General features: G+C 41.4%; 1 protein-coding gene across 2 annotated transcripts in view; it reads right to left on the bottom strand.

Moving 5' to 3' along the window:
- Positions 1 to 17,681, bottom strand: part of trim9 (tripartite motif containing 9) — a 64,053-nt gene that overhangs the window by 31,946 nt on the left and 14,426 nt on the right. For both annotated transcript variants that reach the window (XM_047345126.1, XM_047345127.1), the window contains exons 2-3: positions 4,664 to 4,759; positions 3,215 to 3,337 (exon numbers count right to left, since the gene is read on the bottom strand). In XM_047345126.1, coding sequence (XP_047201082.1) covers positions 3,215 to 3,337; positions 4,664 to 4,759 — 219 coding nt within the window. The remainder of the gene's footprint in view (positions 1 to 3,214; positions 3,338 to 4,663; positions 4,760 to 17,681) is intronic.

Raw genomic sequence — 17,681 nt, 5'->3', positions numbered from 1 at the left:
AATTCATGGGTCAGGCTTCCTGATGTTCAGGGAGATAAAAAGAAATTAACCTGACTCATGCAATAAAGGACTACCTCTGATTTGCAAATGCAAGCTAAACAAGTCACCATGGTGACAGTTGGGCTTCAGTGCTAGTGGCCGTGAAACACAGGAGAGCGGTGGGAGGCTGTGGCACAGATGCCTCATCATCTGCAGCCGCAGTTTCCTTTCAGACAGATTTCAGGTCATTTTATGACTTTCTTATGCTAAGCTGGATCCTGTTGTATAAGTATAATTTAATAATTAGTCTATTGGGTAGAACAGTCTCATTCAGTTAAACCTGCAGAACATTGAAGCAGAAAGCCTTGTGATTGTACATGCATGCAAACTCCTATAGTGGATTCCACAAAACTGTCTTCATGAATGCATCCCGCCATCCCGACTGATGTCTACATTTAACAGGAAAGATTGCAAATAAAATCCTGAAATAGAGCAGTATTGTGTTGCATCAGCAATACAATATTGTGGGTAACTCCTGTGATTAAAGCAGCACATGCAATAGCAATTTCAGGCCCGCCACCTGCATTAGGATTCAATTGACAGTGCACATGTGCATCAAGCTAACAGGTGCATGGAAACACATTGGAGGCTGTAGGTGTGATTGGGTTCTCTCCCAATCAAAAAACCATCAAAAATCCAACCACCGGGGCATGTTATATTTTCAATGTGCTTTTTAAAAAAAATCTGCATCTCAACGGAAAAATCAAGCAATACCTTTAAGCTTTTTTCTCTTATTTTATTGTTTTTAATGGCTTTTTTACATAAGCAGACGACAAATCAGCTATCCAGTCAGAGCAAAGACAACAGTATAGGCCATTTCTTTGTAAGTTGAAAGATTTAAAAGAAAAACATAATTTTTCAAAGTTATTTGTTTAAACAGCCAGTGCGCCTGGGACACAAAAAGAACCATAAAAAACATGTTCTATATGACTGAGTGAAAGCCAGTCATATGGGATCTCTCTCCTGTGTCCCACTGTCAATTCACATGCGTGGCATGCCTCGGTGTGTGGACATTTTTTATTTAAAGTTTAAACTTACAAATAAAAAACTTGGTGGTAAAGTCATTTTGAGCTGCAATAGTACTGCCATTTGTAAATCCATACTAGGTCCAAGAGCACCAACTTTTTTTCAGGTTATTACAGAATTTTGGTGCTAGTCAAAAACATTCATGGATAGAAAATGGTTACAGCTTTGGTGTAAACAATGCTTTCAAAAAGTATTCAAACCCATTGACCTTTTTGGCATTTGTTCACATTACAACCATGCAACTAAATGTTTTTTATTTGGCCTTTATTTTATTTCCAGACCCAAAGTAGTGCATAATTGTTAAGTGGAAAGATGCATCATTTTCCAAATCTTATACAAAACAAAATCTGAAAAGTGTGGTGTTCATTTATATTTAGTCCCCTTTCCTTTCATGCCCCTAAGTAAAATACAGTTCTTCCAATTGCCTTCAGAAATCACCTACAGAGCCCACCTGTGTGTAATTTAATATCAGTATAAATCTAGCTGGTCTGTAAAGGCCTCAGAGGTTTGCTAGAAAATTTTAGTGCACAAACAACATCATGAAAACCAAGGAACACAACAGAATACTGAGGGATAAAGTTGTGGAGATGTTTAAAGCAGGGTTGGGTTATAAAGAATATCACAAACTCTAAACATCTCACTGAGCACTGTTCAATCCTTTATCCAAAAATGGAAAGAGTAAGGCACAATTGAAAAATAACATGTGGTGGTGGCAGCATCATACTGTGGGAATGCTTTGAAACAAAGAAGGACGAAGCTAAACACAGAGTCATCCTGGAAAAAAAAAAACAACTGTTACAGGCTGCAAAAGACTTGAGACTAGGTCACCTACCAGCAGGACAGCCATAAACATTAAGCCAGTGCTACAACAACGAGGTTTAGATCAAAGCATATTCATAAATACAAATACTAGTCCCAGTAAAAGTCCAGAACTAAATCTAATTGGGAATCTGCAGCAAAACTGACGATTGATGCTCATGGAATATTTCCATTCAGTCTGAATAAGCCTGAGCTATTTTGCAAGGAAGAATGGGCAAACAATCCCGTTTTTAGGTGGGCAAAGCTGGTAGAGATGGATGTTTCTATAAAGAATGGAATGAGGGGAGCTGAATACTAACATGTGGGTTTATCACATAAAATCCCAATATAATACAATGAAGTACGTGGCTGTAGCATGACCAAATGTGGAGGTTAAAAGGGTGTGGAGACTTTTGCAAGACACTAAATGCAGTTCTTCTTTAACACATTACCACTTCCAGCTTGTTATACATCAATGGGGAAAAATTAACAGGTATTTTTCAGTGTGCTGCACTGTCCTCCTTAAAAATTTGCCATTTTAATAAATGAAGGTAAAAAAAAAACACTTAAGTGTAAAGTTGCAACTGCTATTAAATGCTGCACAAAAACAAGAATCATGGAAAGTGGAAAATGTGAAACGTGTATTTGTCTGTGCTGCGTATCAGTCCACTCACATGTTACCATGCACAGGCTGTGTTGTTCAATCCACCTACACGTGTGAAACCCTGATTCTGCACAGCGTCCAAGCATGAAATTGGATGCTGTACAAAAAAAATGTGTCTCTTCTCTTCCTCCTCTCACTTATAGCTCAAGTTCAATTTGCTGTGGATGCTTTAAAGGAAAATGAAGCAATAAATATATAAAAAAATGAGACTCTGATTTCATGAATCTTCATCAAATCCATACAATCAGCAATTACTGATAAAAATTTTTTCCATGGATGAAACCTTCAACCTCAGTGAAGGATTTTTTTAAAAGGATTTTATCAAGCAATTAAACTCCAGATAAACATTTTATGTTACTGCAAATAATGATAGATTTGCTCCCCTGAGGGCAAGTAATAGCTTCAGCTTATAGCAGCTCAATCCGATTTTCTCAGATGTTAGAGAGGCACCAGTTTCTGTTTTAATTCCAATTTGAAACTTAATTTGCAGAGAGAGCTCATGCATTAGTTACTATGCCTCCATTTTATCTCATTTTTGTTTGCAAGCAGTGTGGAAGTCATGCTCCAAAACAATACATTTTAAGGGGTAATACAATATGTAGACATTGTTTCACCTGATTTTAACACAGATGATAGTAGATGCATCTGACAAGGTTTACAGACAGAAATTGGATCACTGTTACTCACCTTAAGCTTGTGTTCGTGTTCCTTGTTCACTTGGGCCAGGAGCTGGGCCTTGCGTCGGTTCAAGGCGTCGATGAGGGCATCACACTGTGCCACCAAACAGGCCTCAAATTCCACGCCATTTTCCTGAGGGGTAAAAAACCCACACAGGGAGTGTGAAATTACACGTTGGACACAGGCATAAACCAGCCAAAGTAAAAAGCATCCTATGTTCATTTGATACACTCAAATGTACTTACATTAAATCTGATTGTTTTAGTTAATAACCTGCTAATTAATATTTTCCCAAGCTACATCATTTTTGGAAGAGCTTTCCTCAAGATATGAGGTCTGCTAAGAGTGGTGATGCTTTTAGAAGAAAGCTAAAAAACTTGTTTAGCCTGGCTTTTACTTAGAGTTCAGTAATTTTACTAATTTCTTTTTTCAGTTACCAGATTCTAAGTTTGGTCTGTTATCTGTATTTCTCTGTCCTATGGTCAAATGTTTTGGGTGTTTTTGTACTCCAGTTTTAATATTCTATCATTCAAATCATTCATATGGTATAAAAAGCGCTGTGAAAATAAGATCTACTTGATTTAAAATTTCTATCAAGGGCCAGTCTTCAAAACTTTAAATTCCTAGTTTATTATTGTTTATTCACATAATGTCTTCTGAATTAAAAAAGGTACAACTGTAACAATTCCCAGATATTTGCTTCCCGAATAACGCTTACTTGTACTGTACATGGAATTGCTTGATAACAAAGATACAAAACTTATAAATGTATCATTAGAATATAGACATGAACAATATTATTAACTAAACAATCATAATTAGAGTAATATGTTCATACACTGAAACATTTTACTGTTAATTTTCACACATCTGTAATATTCACTCCTCCACTGCCCCACTCAGTAAATGCACACCCTCATGTATCGAAGTATGGCTGTGGGATCATTATCAATAGGGGCCTTTAATCTCACTTTACCCCTCTAATCACCCTATTAGGCTGACCACGGCTTCATCTGGCTTTGTCTTGACACGAGCTTCTAAATCCTAAATTCTAAGTCATCAGTTTCAGTTTATGTAGCGGATACTACCAGTTTTAGAGGGTTTTTTATTTTATTTTGTAAAGCAGCATGTCATAATTTAAAACACTGCACATATCAATCATGACTACATGCGGTTCACACAACTTAACTCTAATGCAAGGAAAAAAACCTTTAAGTAAAGTAATGAAACAAACATTTCAAGACAAAGATTACAAAAATGGAGTCAATAATACATGTATTACAACAATGTTTTTAGTCTTTATGAGACATGTAACTATATACCCAGGTGAATAACAGAAGGGAATATGAGCTAGGTAAAACACCATCCCTAGTTCAAGTAGAATTAAGTTCAGTGTATTTTAAGGTTGCAATAAAGAAAGCCCTAATTATCTTCTTGTTTGGGCGAATGCATGAGTACCTGGATGTGCTGCACCGTGTTTCTTAGCTGAACCAGGAACTCCTTTGCCTCGGTGGCTCTGTCCGACAGACCATTTAATGCCTGGGACAGCTGACCCTGTGGAGGACAAACACATTAGAGTTACAAAAACAGAGGGACATTTTCAGGAATTTGGACTAAAACAAAAGACACAAAAAGTTGACTGTCTCTAAAGTCCAGTGGCTTTTCTAACTGTCTTGAGTGCTACAACAATACAGATAACAGGATTGCTTTGTAGCCTATGTATTACAACTTTTTTCAGTAACACTTCAGTAGAATAGTATAAAAAATGTGGTTGTCAAATAATACAGCCTACCAACATCAAGCAAAGAGTGCAACTGTCTAATCCCAGGACGCCTTTTCAAAGAGAAACTATAGTTCAATTCATTTGTCTCATCAAAATGTACTTTTTATTACGTGGAGATACCAGAATTGACTGATTTTATGCTTTATTAGTTCTAATCGGTGAGTGGCTGGCCAGATGCTAAAAATCTGGTCTGTTCCTGATCAGTGAATGCACCATCAAAAACACTTTTTAGTGTGGAGGCTCTTACAGAGTTAGGAAGACTCAGCTCCTTTCAGTATCAGTGAGGTTTTTACAAATGAAGTCAGAGTAAGATAAGAGGTGTAAGAAGCAAGGAAGTGAGGCAACTATTTTCACCTGAGGCATCTGAGCTCATTCAGTTTCTGACAACAAGGGGAATAAAGCATAAAAAAGAAAGCAGAATGTGTTACAGCAAAGTTGCTCTGGTTCATCCTTCTGTTCTGTCTGTCAGTGGACTCGATGGATTAGCAAATGCCAGCAGTCTTATGGAAATCTCACAGCTTAGATAAGGGTCTACTTCCATTACAGGGAATCCACACAATGACTGGCAGGCAGGTAGTAAGGCTAGCAAAGCCATGCTAAATGCTAATATCAGTAGCTACGTAAGAGATTACGTTGAGTATTTTGTTGTTACTCATAGTTCTTAAATGAAAATTGAAACCAATTTTGAAGATCAAAACTCTGCCAGAAAGCCCTGGTTGGTCGACCACTGTTATTATTCCTTCTTCAGCATATGTTCCTTTACAAATTGAAGTTCATTCAGATTTTCTCTTCAGTATAGTAGATATTTTTAAAGTTTGATGAGCTATTCATAAAAGAAAATGCATTTCTTTATTTGATCAGTTGTATAAAAAAATGTATTTTTCATATTTAATAAAGAAAACAGAAAACTAGTTGTGAATCACAGCTTATAAACTGTGGATATTTGCTGAATGTATTTATTCCTCGTATCAGTACGCCAAACCTTTTAGGGTTTCAAACTACTTGTTTTTATTTTCCAACACATTTCATTACCTCAGTAGGGGATTTGTGTTATAACTGGCAAGAAAATCTCTAAATATCTAAAGTGTGTAATGCAGAAATAATTGGCAGCTATTTTTGCCATTAAATCACTAAAAACTATGACTTGGCAGTCAAACATGAGAATTATTTTTGTTGTCCAGTTTAGTGATTGTGCCATTGGCCTGGTAACTTTTAGTATCACACATTTTTTTTAATCCAACTGTAAAGACAAAAGCATTAAAATCAACATGGCGGCAGCTTTGCATGAGTTGTATTGCTTGGTCCTGATTCCAGGCGTGTGTACTTCAATAAGTGCTACAGTAAAGTACAACAAAAAGTGTTTATGGCTATTTCCCTGCAAATAAAGTCTCCAAATGTTTAAGATTAAGTTTTAAAGTTACTCTGAGAACATGGCATTTAGACGTTCCCTTCACCCAAAGACAGAATGTGCTGTCAAAATGTCATTAGAATAAAAAAAAAAATCCACAGTGATGTGAGAGCCCATTGCATTGTTATTATTGGATTACAGCTGCCGGGCTCCTGTGGAGAGCTGAGCTCAGGATATGTGCGATGACACAGAAGAACTCCTGTTTGGATAGCAGGAAAGAAGGGATGACTTGTTCACATGTATGTACAGCAAGGCCGTGTGAACATGGAGGTGACCGAGAGAGAGCATGGATGGGGCCTGACCCTGTGGGAACCTGATTCAGTTGAGTGAAGAGCCGACAAGTTGGTGGGCATATTGTCTTCTGGGGTTTTTTGTGTTTCCTAATGAAAGGAAGAAAAATCTGCCACGGAAGGGAGCAATAAAAACCAGCTTCTAGCGGATCCAGTGGAAAACGCTGTGAAAACAACCCAACACATAGTCCTCTGTGACAGCCAGGCTTCTGGTATCTGACGTTAATCGACCAAATGGGAGTCAGCCTGCGGGGGCCAATAGCTGACCTTTGAACTCAGTGTTTGGGAGAAACGTGACAGCTGCTGCCAACATGAGTCCACGCAACTGGGGACAGTCTTGAGCTGGCAACAGCTGAGCAAAGATCTGAATGTAAACTTCCCAATCAGGGCTTCCTCTTTGTTACCCAGGGAGTGATATATTAGTGTCTCAAGAGATCATGGTTGAAAAATAATCTTTTTTCCCATGTAGTGCTTAAACTAATAGATTTCAGCACAGTATAAAGAACAGTTCATCTTAAAGATAGACTAGTTTATTACTGAGCATGTTTAACTGGTCTGACTGAAATAATTGGGAAACCTGCAATTAGTAGCACACATAGAGCCTTGCAAAAGTAATGATGTTTCTTGAACTTTTTTATGTGTTATATCACTACTCCAAAAAGTGTGTTGTGGTGTTGAGCTTTAATATGACAGACTAACACCAAACAGACAGTTGTTAGGTGGGATAAAAATAATACATAGTTTTCAAAATGTTTACAAGAAAAAATGTAAAAAGGTCTTTGATAGGGGCAATGTAGTTCACCACCCAGGGGGGCACCTTGCAGAAGGTGACACAAACGCTCAGGAAAGAAAGAGTTGGCTTGTCCAATTAACGATATTGAACAGGATCATCTATTGTTAAAAATCTAAAATATTTGAATGGGTGGAACCTAAACTGGATGGCTTTTACACTGAAGTGAGATTCTATAGACCACTTTGGAGATTTATGAAAACTTTTGTGAAAATATATGAGAGTACTGTTATAGCTTGTCTCACTACTTGACACTAGGACTACATTAGAAAAAGATTTAAATAGAAAAACTTTAACTGATAGAAAAGACCGAATTACTTACATTTCCAAAGACAATTGATCCTAGTTTGTTTTCCCTCCTATTGGTTAGCTCCCGTCTGCTCCCGTTCATGTTTTATCCTGTACCGTCCCAATTTACTAATGCTGTCTCCCATCCCGTGGGATTCCCATGGGAATCCCGTGACCCGTGGGATTCCCAAAAAATTGTCAGCCTCTACTCTACCTTCAATGTTTATACACTGCTCAAAAAAATAAAGAGAACATTCAAATAACACATCCTAGATCTGAAAGAAAGAAAAATTCTCATTGAATACTTTGTTCTGTATAAAGTTGAATGTGCTGACAACAAAATCACAAAAATCATCAATGGAAATCAAATTTATTAACCAATGGAGGCCTGGATTTGGAGTCACACGCAAAATTAAAGTGAAAAAACACACAACAGGCTGATCCAACTTTGATGTAATGTCCTTAAAACAAGTCAAAATGAGGCTCAGTATTGTGTGTGGCCTCCACGTGCCTGTATGACTTCCCTACAACACCTGGTCATGCTCCTGATGAGACGGCGGATGGTCTCCTGAGGGATCTCCTCCCAGACCTGGACTAAAGCATCCGCCAACTCCTGGACAGTCTGTGGTGCAACGTGATGTTGGTGGATGGAGCGAGACATGATGTCCCAGATGTGCTCAATCGGATCCAGGTCTGGGGAACGGGCGGGCCAATCCATAGATTCAATGTCTTCATCTTGCAGGAACTGCTGACACACTCCAGCCACATGAGGTCTAGCATTGTCCTGCATTAGGAGGAACCCAGGGCCAACTGCACCAGCATCTGGTCTCACAAAGGGTCTGAGGATCTCATCTCGGTACCTAATGGCAGTCAGACTACCTCTGGCGAGCACATGGAGGGCCATGCAGTCCTCCAAAGAAATGCCACCCCACACCATTACTGACCCACTGCGAAACCTGTCATGCTGAAGGATGTTGCAGGCAGCAGATCGCTCTCCACGGTGTCTCCAGACTCTGTCACGTCTGTCACATGTGCTCAGTGTGAACCTGCTTTCATCTGTGAAGAGCACAGGGCGCCAGTGGCAAATTTGCCAATCCTGGTGTTCTCTGGCAAATGCCAAGCGTCCTGCACAGTGTTGGGCTGTGAGCACAACCCCCATTTGTGGACGTTGGGCCCTCATACCATCCTCATGGAGTCGGTTTCTAACCGTTTGTGCAGACACATTGCACATTAGTGGCCTGCTGGAGGTCATTTTGCAGGGCTCTGGCAGTGCTCCTCCTGTCCCTCCTTGCACAAAGGCGGAGGAAGTGGTCCTGCTGCTGGGTTGTTGCCCTCCTACGGCCTCCTCCACGTCTCCTGGTGTACTGGTCTGTTTCCTGGTAGCGCCTCCGGGCTCTGGACACTATGCTGACAGACACAGCAAACCTTCTTGCCACAGCTCGCATTGATGTGCCATCCTGGATGAGCTGCACTATCTGAGCCACTTGTGTGGGTTGTAGAGTCCGTCTCATGCTACCACAAGTGTGAAAGCACCACCAACATTAAAAAGTGACCAAAACATCAGCCAGAAAGCATAGGTACTGAGAAGTGGTCTGTGGTTCCCACCTGCAGAACCACTCCTTTATTGAGTGTCTTCCTAATCGCCAAAGATTTCCCCCTGTTGTCTATTTCATTTGAACAACAGCATGTGAAATTGATTGTCAATCAGTATTGCTTCCTAAGTGGACAGTTTGATTTCACAGAAGTTTGATTTACTTGGAGTTATATTGTGTTGTTTAAGTGTTCCCTTTATTTTTTTGAGCAGTGTATATATTCAGCCTGCCTGAGTCAATACTTTGTTGAAACATATTTTGATATTGGGACACCACATAGGGCTTGATCCGGGACATGTGGAAGGTAGGGTGAACTTTCACGGCATGAGGCAGACGTAAACGAACAGCCACAGGACTGATGATCTTGGATATGGGAAAGGGTCCCACAAAACGAGGTGCCAGCTTACGGGAGTCAACCAGAAGTGGGAGGTCCTTGGTGGACAGCCAAACCTTCTGTCCCACCTGGTAGCTTGGAGCAGGGATTCTCCAACGATTTGCTGTGCGTGCCTGCAGCTCCGACATTCTGATCATAGACCTTCTTGCCTTCCTCCAGATGCGCTGACATCTTAGGGCCGTGGCCTGAGCAGAATGAACCTCAGCTTCTTTCTCCTGGACTGTGAACAAGGGTGGCTGAAAACCAAACAACTTGGAAAGGGGATAACCCCGTGGCACTAGCCGGGAGGGTGTTGACAGCATATTCAACCCAGGGTCAAATTTGAGACCATTTAGTTGCTTCTGACTCACATAGTGCGCAAAGTTTGGTCTCCACCTCCTGGTTGGCCCTCTCAGTTTGTCGATCCGACTGTGGGTGAAATCCTGAAGACAAACTAACAGTAATCCCCAGCAAGGAACAAAACTTTTTCCAGAAACGTGACACAAACTGGGGCCCTCTGTCTGAGACAATGTCTGTGGGTATGCCACAAAGGCGAAAACCTCACGTGCCAGAATGTCCCCCATTTCCTTGGCTGAAGGCAGCTTCTTGAGAGGAACTAGGTGAACCATCTTTGAAAATCTGTCAATGACAGTTAACAGAACTGTGAAGCCATTAGAAACTGGCAAACATGTGTCCATGGCTATGTGTGACCAGGGACGAGGAGGAATGGATAGGGGATGCAAGAGTCCAGCAGGAGGGCGACGAGAAGACTTGGCTTGGGAACATTGAGTACAGGCCGTGATGTAATCTGTGACATCTTTGACAAGAGATGGCCACCAAAACTGAGTATGGACCATCTGCAATGTCCTGCTGATACCAGGATGACAGAACAGATGTGAATTATGGCGTGAATTATGAAGTTGGGATAGGGAGGTCTTTGGTGGCATCTCTAACCTCTCCCTCCAACTCCAACATGGTGACAGAGAGTCTCACTGATTCCGGGAGAATAAATTCATCCCCCCCAGAGGCCTGTGAATTGGAAGGTTCCTGTTGAATCTTCCAAAAAATAAAGCCCACCTTGCCTGCCTGAGATTAAGGCACCTCGCTGATCTCAGGTACTCCAGGTTCTTATGATCTGTCCATACAAGAAACGGTTCCTTAGCCCCCTCTAGCCAATGCCTCCACTCCTCGAGAGCCAACTTGACTGCCAACAGTTCTCGGTCCCTCACATCATAATTGCGCTCTGCTTGGGACAAAGTCCTAGAAAAGAAGGCAAATGGGTGAATGCAATCATCAGAATTTCTTTGGCTTAGGACTGCTCCAACCCACGTGTTTGAGGTGTCAACCTCCACAATAAACTGTTTATCGGGGTTAGGGGACCGTAGAACAGGAGCAGATGTAAATAATCCTTTGAGGTTGACAAAAGCTCTTTCTGCTGTCTTGTTCCAAACAAACCTTGTCTTAGATGATGTGAGACCATTATGAGGGGCTGCTACGAGGCTATAATTCCTGATGAATCGTCTGTAAAAATTAGCAAACCCCAGAAACCTTTGAAGCTGTTTGCGGTCGGTAGGAGGAGGCCATTCCAAGACCGCCTTAACTTTGGAGGGGTCCACTATGACTTGGTCTGGAGAAATGATGAATCCAAGGAATGAAGTGGTAGTGGTGTGAAACTCAAACTTTTCAGCTTTGACAAACAGATGATTTTGAAGAAGACTGAGGAGAACGGTCCGAACATGACTTCTGTGAGTTTCCAGATCCTGGGAATAAATCAGAATGTCATCAAGGTAAACAAAACAAACTGTCCAACCATGTCCCTCAGGACATCATTCACCAATGCCTGAAAAACTGCAGGGGCATTGGTTAAACCAAAAGGCATTACACAGTACTCATAGTGACCAGTGGGAGTGTTAAATGCCGTCTTCCATTCATCCCCCTCCTTGATACGTACAAGGTGGTAAGCGTTTCTGAAATCCAACTTAGACAAGATCTTGGTGCCTTGAATCTGGTCGAAAGCAGTGTTCATAAGTGGTAGAGGGTATCGGTTCTTGATGGTGATGTCGTTTAAACCCCAGTAGTCGATACATGGTCTCAAGGAACCATCCTTCTTTCCCACAAAGAAGAAGCCTGCCCCTGCTGGAGAAGAAGAAGGTCTGATAATACCAGCTTTTAGTGACTCAACATACTGCCTCATGGCTTGGTTCTCTGGTCCTGACAATGAATACAATCGACCCCAAGGGGGAGAAGTGCCTGGTAGGAGCTCAATGGCGCAGTCATAGGGTCTATGAGGTGGAAGGGCCGTGGCCCTGGACTTGTTGAAAACCTCCTTAAACGCATGATACTCGGGCAGCGCCTTAGACACATCGAGGTATGTCTCCTCAATGTCATTCTCCGGAATAATATCTGTAGAGGCAGAAGACAGACAAGTGGCCGAGCAGGACTTAGCCCTGCCCAATATCTCTTTGGCTTGCCAGTCAATGTTGGGGTTGTGCTTTTGTAACCAGGAGGCCCCTAAAACAATGGGTAGTTTAGGTGAGTTGATGATCCTGAATGTGACTTCGTCCTGATGATTGCCCCCCAGTGTGAGTCTTATTACCTCTGTTTGGTAGTGTGAACTGTTGATACTATGACCATCCAATGCCAGAACATTACGGGTGTCAGACATGGGAAGGAGCTTGATGTCATGGTCCATGGCAAATGACTCATCCATAAACTCTGTGTCCGCCCCTGAGTCAATGAACACCGACACCTGATGAGAAGTGGAAGACACTCGAATGGTTGCAGGAAATGAGCATGAGGAGACAGACAGTTGACTTCGGCTCAGTAGAGTTCTCCTCACCTCTACTGAGCCTGGGCTTTTAACGGACACTTGAAGGCAACATGACCCTGTCCACCACAATAAAAACACAAGTTATTCTTCCTTCGTCGATCACGCTTCCCCGCAGAAATCTTTGAACGACCCAACTGCATGGGCTCCGGGTCACAACGGTGATCAGAAGGGGGTGGAAGACCCTTGGGTTCTAAGTGGGGAACAGGACTGTGAGCTGAAGAAGGTTTAACGCCCCTATGAAGCCTCTCCCTCCTCCTTTCTGTGAGCCGCAAATCGATGCGGGTTGCCAGGTCCTCAAGTTGGTGAAGGGAGGCAGGGTAGTCCCGGGTAGCCAGTTCATTCTTGATGTTCTCATTAAGACCTTGCATGAAAGCATAAAGCTCAGGAGGCGTCAGACAAGGGGCAGGCAGAGGAATAAAACCAGAAGCAGAAAACAGAGTCGAAAATCCAGAAATCCAAGCCGTCAGACAAGGGGCAGGCAAGAAGGCAAAATCTGTGAGGCAAGGCAAGGTCAGAGAACAAAATCAGTCAGGAAGAAACGCTGGATAACTACTCACAAATGTTTTCGAAAATCTGGCACCGTCTGCCTGTCAGAGGGTTGTATATAACTGCAGCTCCACAGGTGTGTGGCATGACGGTGATTGCGCAGCAGCGCAGCAGCAGACAGGTGAAGCAGATAAGTTGATTGCATGAGTGAGAGCAGAGCAGGCAGACGGGCCAGAATCATAACATTTGAAGCAATTACAGCTGCCATAGAATCAATTTTACTAAAAGTTCCTCCCTTTCTTTGTAAAGCAGCTTAAACTCAGTAAAATTAGATGGAGAGAATTTATGAACACCAGATTTCAAGTCTTTTCATCCATCCATTCATTGTCTTTCGCTTATCTGAGATTGGGCCGCAGGGGCAACAGGTCCAGGAGGGAACCCCAGACATGGCACAGGGACATCCTACAGCTCATTCTGGGGGATCCCAAACGTTCCCAGGCCAGACGGGATATATAGTCCCTCCAGCAAGTTCAGGGTCTTCCCCAGGGTCTCCTCCCAGGGTGAGTCAAGTCTTTTTAAATATTTCCAATTGGGTTCAGGTCTGAACTTTGACCAGACCAGTGTAACACTAAAATATATTTTGATTTAACGCATTTAATTGTAACTCATATGTTTAGGGTCACTGACCAGCTGCCTTGTTCCTGAGGAAGCATTCTCAAGGCATGATGCTACCATCCCCATGTTTCATACTGGGGGTGGTGTGTTCAGGGTGATGTGCTGTTTTAGTTTTCCTCCACATTTAGAGTTGTGCACACAGGCCAACATGTTTTACATTGGTGCATGTTTCAAGTGTTTCCTACATGTGGCAAACTGCAAACATGACTTCTTATAGTTTGTTTTCAACAATGGCTTCTTGCAACTCTTCCTTAAGGCCAGGTTTGTGTGTGTTCCTTAAAGTTTTCTAAATCATGCTTTTGAAAACCATATAGCCTTTTCCTTCCACTTCACAGCTCTGTACTAATTTGAGTTGGGCTATCACATAAAATCCTAATAAAGTAACCTGAAATTTGTGGCTGTAACATGCCAAAATGGGGAAGAATTTCAAACTGTATGAATACATTTGCAAGGCACTGTACGTTAAATGGTAAATGGTAAAACGTTAGGTAGAATAAATCAGTTTGAAAAACTCAAGGATAGAAAGCAGAAATTATTTTTGTGGTATTTTAAGCATTGCCAGAAGTTGTGGTTTTTTTTAGCTTGAATTTGTACAGAGATGAAACTAAATGTAATAAGCTGTATACGACTGCTGGGCAGATTTCTACTTTTTCTTCATGCTATGCTAAGTTAACAGCCTCCTGGCTCCATCTTCATTAATATTCAGTCTACATTATAAGACATTTCCCCTAAATATTAAAATTTATTTTGAGTAGGCTAGACTTCTATTTAAACAGAGAAAAGCTGATACTTTTTCTCATGTCTTAGGTCAAGCTCATGTCAGCCTGGATCAGCTTCCTCCATCACTTCAAGTTCTCGCCAATCACATCCAATCTGTCCACAACATTTGTTCACACTCTGATGGTTTTGTCACAGATCAGGCAGGTCCCTCACTCCTGCCCTTCCACCTGACCTTAGGGAAAGTTGTTTTTCTTTCTCTGTCCTTTTATTTTCCCTCTGTGATGCGGTGACAAACAGTGACGGACTTCTTGCTCTACGCAGTTAGCAGTCGGCCTGTGTTCAGCGATTGAGCAGATAAAATGAAAAGCACTTGATCGTCTGGAGGCGTTTTTCCACTGTGTCTGTTCGTGAGCCTGCAGAGCTCAGTCCTCAAAACCAGGTCATAGGAAAGTGGGGACCCTTTTATTCCTGCACAGCTCACGGCTACTTCCTGCTCTACAAAGACTGGAATGCCAAGGCCAGCAGGTCGGCATATGGGATAACAGACTTCTGCAACAAATGGGTTGGAGAGGAAGACAGGGCTGAGATCAAGACTTTAAAGTTTAGGATTTTGAAACAGAGGAGAAGCAGCTGAGTTTTTCCAAGAGTTATTGCACCTCTTTTGCAGCACTTTTTAATGGGCTTAGAGGATCCATCCATCCATCCATCCATCCATCCTGCTGCACACTGCTGCATTATCTACCATGACTACCAAGAATGATCGTCAAGCACACAGACCGATGCTGTGACAAATGCAGCAACCTATTCAGAATTGCACGTCACAAAGTTCACCTTCAGCAGATCAACAACCCTAAACATACAGCCAGAGCAACAATTTAAACTATTGTTTAAATCAAAGCATACCCATGTGTTAGACTGGCCCAGTCAAAGTCTAGACCTAAATCCAATTAAGAATCTGTGGCAAGACTTAAAAATGGATCTTCACAGACACTCTCCATCCAATCTGACCAGTTTTGAGCCACTTTACAAAGAAAATTGGGCACACATTTCAGTCTGTAGATATGGTATACAAATATGGTAGAGACATACTCCAAAAGACCCACAACTGCATCTGAAGCAAAAGGCAGTTCTATAAAGGTTTTAGTACATTTCTTTCCACTTTGCAATTACTGACTACTTTTTGTTGGTGTATCGTATAATATTCCATTAAAATACAGTGAAGTTTGTGTCTGTAATGTGAAGAGATTGTACAGGCAGCACAAAGAAGTTGTCATCATTCCTAAAATGACTGATGAGAAATGTCACTAAAAAACTTAGCATACAAGATTTTCGCATATCACCATAAGTGCATTTGCATTTTCATCTGTTGCCAGGGTAATAGATTTCACTCTTGAGACATCAATCATGCTCTTGTGATTTTATGTCCTGCTGCTGCCAGTTCCTGGGAGAGGAAATTTCTTTTTTTTAGCTTCGACTGAACGATTTACCACTTGCATTAATGCAAAGCGACATTGAGCTGGCTTCAGGGTTAAACAGCATTTGGTTTAGGGACAGTCAAAAAAGAACAGCTTCATCCAGCACTAGGCTGGAATAGAGAACACCAGAGTCCTTTGGATAAATTTAGGAGCGTTTGTTGAGGTTTCTGGGATCAGCTTAGGATGTCCCTGCTATTTAGGGGGCACCAATCATCTCTGTAATTAAGCTGGGTGGGAACACGTGCATGGCATGGCATGAATAATTCACCAGCAGCTCCAGGGGTCATTTTGTATGTTTCATATTAGTGAACTTGCCAATACGTCACGGGAAAGGTTTCACAGTCAGAGAGGTGGCGGAGGCAGTTTGGAATCACGTCTACACAGGGAAAAGGACAGTTCAAGGAAAGGAAGAGGTAGATATACTGTCCCTTAGATAGAATAGTAAAGTGACAGGACACCTGTTTTGGATTAGTGAAAAGATAAATCTGAAAAAAGTCTCATTACTTCCACTGCGAAGTTCGATTTGATCTCTATAACGTACTTTTAAAAAGTGCACTGCGTTTTTTTAATTAAATACTTTCTTTTTGTTCTTGAAAGAATCACTTCAGGCACGAAGATAGCTGCAAACACACATAAACCAAACATTAACCTTTGTTTAAAAAAAGCTAAACAAGCAAAGAAAGAATGGTTCTTTTGCATGTTCCTGCAGATTCTGTAGCAGGAACTACAAGATGAAAGAATGTGATTGTTTAAACCGGATGATGCAGTCCTCAGAGTACAGATTAAAAACATTAAACAGGCATATTGGTGCTATCATCTCCCATTGGGACCTTTCTGTTGTTAAACATTAAGCTCTTGCAAGAGTTTGGACTCGAACAGAGTACAATTCTCTTCCATGTTTAACAAGATCCCATATGAGACAAATCTTTCCACAAGCAGCACCTAAGTGGCTGGTGCATAATTCATCAATGAAATCTGCCGTCATCAATAATGTACACGGAGGTTTAACAATCCACACACAAAAAAAAACAATGGTACTACAGCAACCATTAAAACAATGAAGGGTTGTTGAAACCATCAGAGTATATTTGTGTTTGATGGGCACACAGCGCATCAGGATGCAGGGCAGGGGTGATTTGTTCTTACAAGAAAAGGTTATCAAGGTCTCATTAGGTCTCATTCAAAAATGTCACACCAGGCTGAGAAGATGTGACTACCAACAAGCGTTAGAGTGTTAGCTTGAACAAGGATGGCCTATTTAACCCCTTCCACCTGTGTGCACTTTTTGAAGGTGTCCACCAGGGGTTTAACAAGATTCAATGCCCTGAGTTCTCGCTCTGATTTCAAAACACCACAACACTTCTTGGCAAAGTGAGGTGTGTGTTGCCAACTGTTCAGCTAAGAACGTAGCTGTTAAATGATGTCACCCTATCCTCTTCATTAGCCATGTGTATGTAATTAAAATAAATGTTGTGAGTTAGGATTAATGTGGGAAGAAATAGCCTAAATATGTTTAGAAATTTAAATTAACTTTAAATTAACTTCCTTCTGTTAATTTAAATGTCACAATTCCAATCCAACAAACCAGAAAATGTAACCCTAAAGACACATTACAGCTACTTAATATTTTTTCTTCCATTTTTTATTTATTATTTTAGCTTACCTTTATTAAATCAGGATTATTTTTAACCCTATGGTTCTCTTAAGAGCCTACAACAGCATAAATCAAGGCAGTGATGGCTTTGTGCATGCAGGATTCATCTGCA

This window comes from Girardinichthys multiradiatus, chromosome 19 (assembly GCF_021462225.1).
Source record: "Girardinichthys multiradiatus isolate DD_20200921_A chromosome 19, DD_fGirMul_XY1, whole genome shotgun sequence".
NCBI lineage: Eukaryota > Metazoa > Chordata > Actinopteri > Cyprinodontiformes > Goodeidae > Girardinichthys > Girardinichthys multiradiatus.
This window is presented reverse-complemented; position numbering and strand designations above follow the sequence as displayed.